The 5,369-nt window shown below is 42.4% G+C and overlaps 1 protein-coding gene across 1 annotated transcript in view; it reads right to left on the minus strand.

Moving 5' to 3' along the window:
- Positions 1-5,369, minus strand: part of GRIN2A (glutamate ionotropic receptor NMDA type subunit 2A) — a 375,390-nt gene that overhangs the window by 65,642 nt on the left and 304,379 nt on the right. Inside the window, exon 10 of the mRNA XM_006015496.2 lies at positions 4,362-4,522. Coding sequence (XP_006015558.2) covers positions 4,362-4,522 — 161 coding nt within the window. The remainder of the gene's footprint in view (positions 1-4,361; positions 4,523-5,369) is intronic.

Raw genomic sequence — 5,369 nt, forward strand, 5'->3', positions numbered from 1 at the left:
CCAATTTACCCACCGAACCCTTCAGCACCAGCTGGGGAGCCCCAAGAACGAGCTCTCTCTGCTGCCTTTCCCCTGTCCCACTCTGAAAACATCAAGTACTGGCAAAGAGCTGTGGCCATTGCTATGAGAACCTGGCTGTAGGCTCCTTGCTGCAGCTAATTTCCCCTCCTCCCTGGAAGCAACAGTGAACTTCTGTTTGGTTTGGCGTGATGTAACTCAGAATGCTTTGCAAAAATTGTTCTGAGTTACAGCTGGGAGCTGCACTTCTGTTTGCATCCCTGTATTCTGACCATCATGCCACAGGGCAACAAAAGACCACTTGAGAATTGGGTGCCACATGTGATCCCAATCAAGAATGCCAGGAATGTGCTGCTAGAGGTATAAGGCTATCCTGGGTCCATCTACACATGCAATTAATGCAATGCAAACAAACTCTGGAGCACTTTGAGCTGGAGTACACTGCTCCCAGGCACAACATCTACACATGTGCCTGGGACAGCAGCACTTTCAGCTGGGGTGGAGCAGGCTTAGGGGACAAGGGGGTCAGTCCTGGGCTCCAGGTGTTGGCATCGGGCAGTGGAGGTGCTGGCTGGGTCACGGGAGTGCCCAACATGCAGAATGTGTGGCTTGGTAGTAGGCAGGGGCCTGGCCCCGTGTTGCCTGGGCTGACTGGACACAACTTACACCCATGGTCAGCATTTGCAAGTGTGTTTCAGTGCACTATCTGACCCTACCATAAAATAGTATTGTTCCCAACAGTACTATCTTATGATGGAGTTAATTAGCTTGCTGCACCGTAATACTAGCGCACATGCAGTCTGTGATACTTTACTGCAGAGCTAGTTAGTCTACTCTGCATGTATCACACTTGTAGATGCACCTAGTGGGTATATCTACATTGCTCTGTGCTAATAGCACTTAAACTCCAGCACATATCACGGCAGACTAATTTACTATGCAGTAAAGCATCACTGTCTATATGTGTGCAGTAACTGAGCCAGTGTAGACTAATTTACGGCACCAGCAGATAATCCCATCAGACACAGGTTGTGCCCAACAGCAGAATAAATTATTGTGTTTAACCACATGTGTAGATGGTGACGTTGGGATTATTTTACTCTGGCTCAAATTGCACTGGAGTTTATTCAGTCACATTAATTGAACATGTAGATGCACTCTTTGTGTCTGAAACCATTACACTGATTCATTCCTCTTACAGTTATTATTTTGCAGAAGCTAAAGGAAAAATATCCAACCCCACTTGTCAGCGGTGGTCCAGCCCTGCCGGGGGGTGGAGGGGAGGGGGGGGGGCAATACCGTGATATAATCAACGGAAAAGTGACACTTTCATCATTTGAAACCCCAGCAGCTTGATAGTATGCTGTTTAATCCCTCTTCAGGTGCCATGAGACAAAACACTAAGGAACTCAGAAGTAGGTAATGGTTGTCTTATATTGATCTGGAAAATACTGTACATGGCAGGTTATTTGCACCATCTGTTGCAGAAATGTCAGTCAAGAGAAGCATGGTAGACACCTATGGATGTCAAAGTTGAAAAATAATTTAGAGAAAGGAAAGGAATTCCAGTGGGAAGAATTCTGTGGAAATGAACAATTTAGGCTGTCAAGAGGATGAGAACTTGTTGGGAGGAGGAGCAGCTGCTACAACAGGAACCAGTTCTGAATAGTTCTGAATTCCCCCTCAATCTACAAGCCTCCTTTCTTCACGCTCAGTCAGCTGGGCATTGAGTTTATTTTGTGTTCCACAGTAACTTTTTAGCATTTTTCACAGCACATGGTGGGGGCAAAGATGGCTGCAACAAATGAATATAAAAAAAAGAAATAGCTGTGGGTCCAGGTGAAGGTTGCTGTTACCATTAAGTGTAGCTGCCTTTAACAAATTGTATTTAGCATTTAATATAAGCATCCCCATTATGTTGAACAATATTCTTATAAATTCCTATAAACTTGCCCTAATTTAACAGCTCCAAAACTGCAGTTTTGAGCAGCTTGGGCACATCCCAATCAGCACACATGTGCAGGGGTGTGCATTTCCCATGGGAAAAATAGTAGCAGCACTTATTTGTGCTGCTATTTGTCCATGGGCATGCCCCTGCATGTGCACTTCAGTGCATGACAAAATGACCTAGGTGGGATAGGGGAGCCTGGGGCCAGCATTTGTGCTGGCCCCAGCAGCTTTATCTGGGGTCCTGCAGGCCTCCTGGAGCAGCAGCAGCACTAAGCTGGCTACAAGACCCTGGACGGTAACCAAATTGTAGCCCTGGCCAGCCAGGCTCCATTTCTGGTTGCTCACACTGCTGCCACACGTGCTACACCATTTTTTAACACTGGGATCCCCCTGTGTAAAAAAACCCCTGCTATACAGCAAATTAGCAGCATGGTGAACAGGTGCACATGTGCTGTGTGTGGTTTGTGGTGCCACAAACTACTCTGAGGTGCCACAAACTGCACATTCACGCTCATCAGGATATATCCCTTTTGTTTAAAAGATAATGACAATGTAGAAACTGTTCAGAAGAGATCAATAAAAAGAACTTTATAGAGAAAGACCTAGGATCCAAGGAAAGGCCAAGAGGTTTGATCACCTGGACATGGCAGAGTACTGTCTTCAAGCACAAACAGGAGAGTTATAAGAGCAGGCATCAGGTGTTCTCATTAGACAATGAAGCCAAACAAAAGTAGTAAATTAAATCAGCAACAAAAACACAATTGACTTCCAGATTTTTAAACATAACTTTAAATATCTTCAAGTACAAGTTATGGAGTAAAGTGACCTGTGCGACTGTCATTGTTAGAAATGTTGTTACTGCACTAGTGTCTGATATGCAAGAAGTGATAAGCACCCTTGGAAGTGTAAGGATGAAGATCAATCTTTCAATCAAAGCAAGAGGCATAGAGGGGAAGATGTGGAATAGAGAGCTAAGGAACTTGTGGAATCTCTTTTGTTAGAGATTTTCAAGAGGATGCTGGAGAAGCATTGGATAGGAATGATTTAGGAACAGGCATGCCTGCATGTCAGCAGGGGTTAGACGAGATGACCCAATGTTGAGTTCTGTTCCAATCCTATGTTTCTATTGTTTATGTTATTCAAGTTAAAGAAATATGGATATAGGTACTGTTACAACACAGTAAGATGAATTAGGCGATGCATTTGAGGTCCATATTGTATATCCATTAAATGAACATGAGCCACTAATGCGATGCTATAGCTGGCAAAGCAAACACCACTGTGGCATGCATCAATCGATGCATCACAAGCAAGATTAAAGAAGTCATCCTCCTGCTCTACTCAGCGTTGGTGAGGCCACAGCTGGAGTACTGCATCCAGTTCTGGGCACTGGACTTCAAGAGGAATGTAGAGAAGCTGGAAAGAGTCCAAAGGAGGGTCACACAAATGATTAGATGTCTGGAGAACAGACCATACAAGGAGAGGCTGAGGGACATGTCCTGGAAAGCCGAAGACTCAGGGAGACTTGGTGGCAGCCTTTATGTATATGAGGGATGAAGAGAACATCTGTTCACCAGACACTCCAGGGGAAGAATAGGAGTAATGGTCATAAACTCATAGAAGATCGCTTCAGATTAGACATAAGGAAAGCCTTATTTATGATTCATCTGTCCAGCACGTGGAACAAACTCCCCCCAGAGGTGGTACAGTCACTTTCCTTGGAGATCCTCAAAAGACAACTGGATGCACACCTTGCTGGGGGTCACCTGACCTCAGCAGTCTTTCCTGCCTTAGAGCAGGGGGCTGGACCTGATGATCTTGTGAGGTCCCTTCCAACCCCTAATCTCTATGAAACTATGAATATTCTTAGAAAAGTTTATGGGGAAAAATGAGAGAATGTGCATTGCAAGGTGATTAGTAAGAAAGGGAAAAGTATGGGAAAATCTGAGAGGAGTAGAGCACATAGAAAAGACAGTGTCCAAGAAATTGAAGCTAATTAGAAAATGTTCACTTCAGGGCTGCATTTGCTTAAGTCAAAAGCATGCTAGGAAAAAGCGGTCATCCAAGACACACATGCTTTGTCGCCGTGAGGAACTGCAGACATGACCTTTACAGCACGTCAAATCCAGGAGAAGTGTCGTGAGCAAAACTTCTACTACGTATGTGGTAAATCCATAAAGATTTAAAAAAGCCATATCAAGTATATGCAAACACATCCCTCCTCCCTGTAGTTACAAAGTCCATCTATGAGAAGGAGAGGAAAGCAGCTAACACTATGGCGTTGTGTCTAAGTTACTTGCCATTGTAAGTGCTAATCAATATTTCTCAATTTCTGTAAAGCCTGAAGCAGTCCAATAAAATAAAATAAAATAAAATAAAATATAAATGCTTACCCAGTTTTCAGGCTGACCAAGGCATCTTCAACTCCTTTCTGATTGTACTTTGTCATATAGAGGTGCATATCTGGGTAATTGTTTCTGATATTTCTCTCTGTGCTCCCATTTGGAACCGTTCCAAATCGAAATGGGGGTGAATAATCATATGGCCTTTGAAACTAGAAAGAAGGGGAACAAACAATGAGTTCAAATACTTAGAAAAGGCAGCTCTGAAGACATTACTTAAGTGTCAAAAATAAGCAGAGTGACCTCTTCAAAAATAATTTGCATAGGTTGCTTCAGTGAAAGGTGCCATATCACCTGCTTAAAGGCCAATTTGTTTCTGTAATGTTGAACTGATATCTCCTGCCAAAGCCCTTCTCAGATGTAGATACAGGACCTGTGATACGCGAGGCTGATATTTGAACAAAGCAAATAACACCAAGTCTCCACATACGTCTAACTGCTTTGAAACACAGTGATGTGAACTGGAATATAGTGTGACTGTCAGAAAGCAATTTTCTTTTTAGACTTCTTGTAAAACATTTTAAAACTTCTTAGTCTCTACAATATCCTTAAATTAGATATAGACAACCTCATTTTTATGGTAAAGAAAGGAAATATGCTCTTATTCAAATGGCAATCAATCCATTTTTACCATCTTGCATTATGCCTTCTACTATTGTAATAAAAATTATCAGCAGGCTCATCTAAAATCCTTATAATACATGTATTATGGTGATGTTATTATTTAGCTTGTTGAGAGAGAGAGAGAGAGAACTAGGAAAACAAGCTCAACAAGCTAAAAAATAACATGGCCATGACACACATAAATATGTATGCATATACATATAATATCCATCACGGATGTGTTATTTTATAGTGTTACACACACACACACACACACACACACACACACACACACACACACACACAGAGACAGAGCTAAAAAATAATATAATCATGATAGCCATGTTGGTTATCATAGTCTTATCATACCCATGTTATTTTTTATTTAATGACATA

This window comes from Alligator sinensis, unplaced genomic scaffold (genome assembly GCF_000455745.1).
Source record: "Alligator sinensis unplaced genomic scaffold, ASM45574v1 scaffold73_1, whole genome shotgun sequence".
Lineage (NCBI taxonomy): Eukaryota > Metazoa > Chordata > Crocodylia > Alligatoridae > Alligator > Alligator sinensis.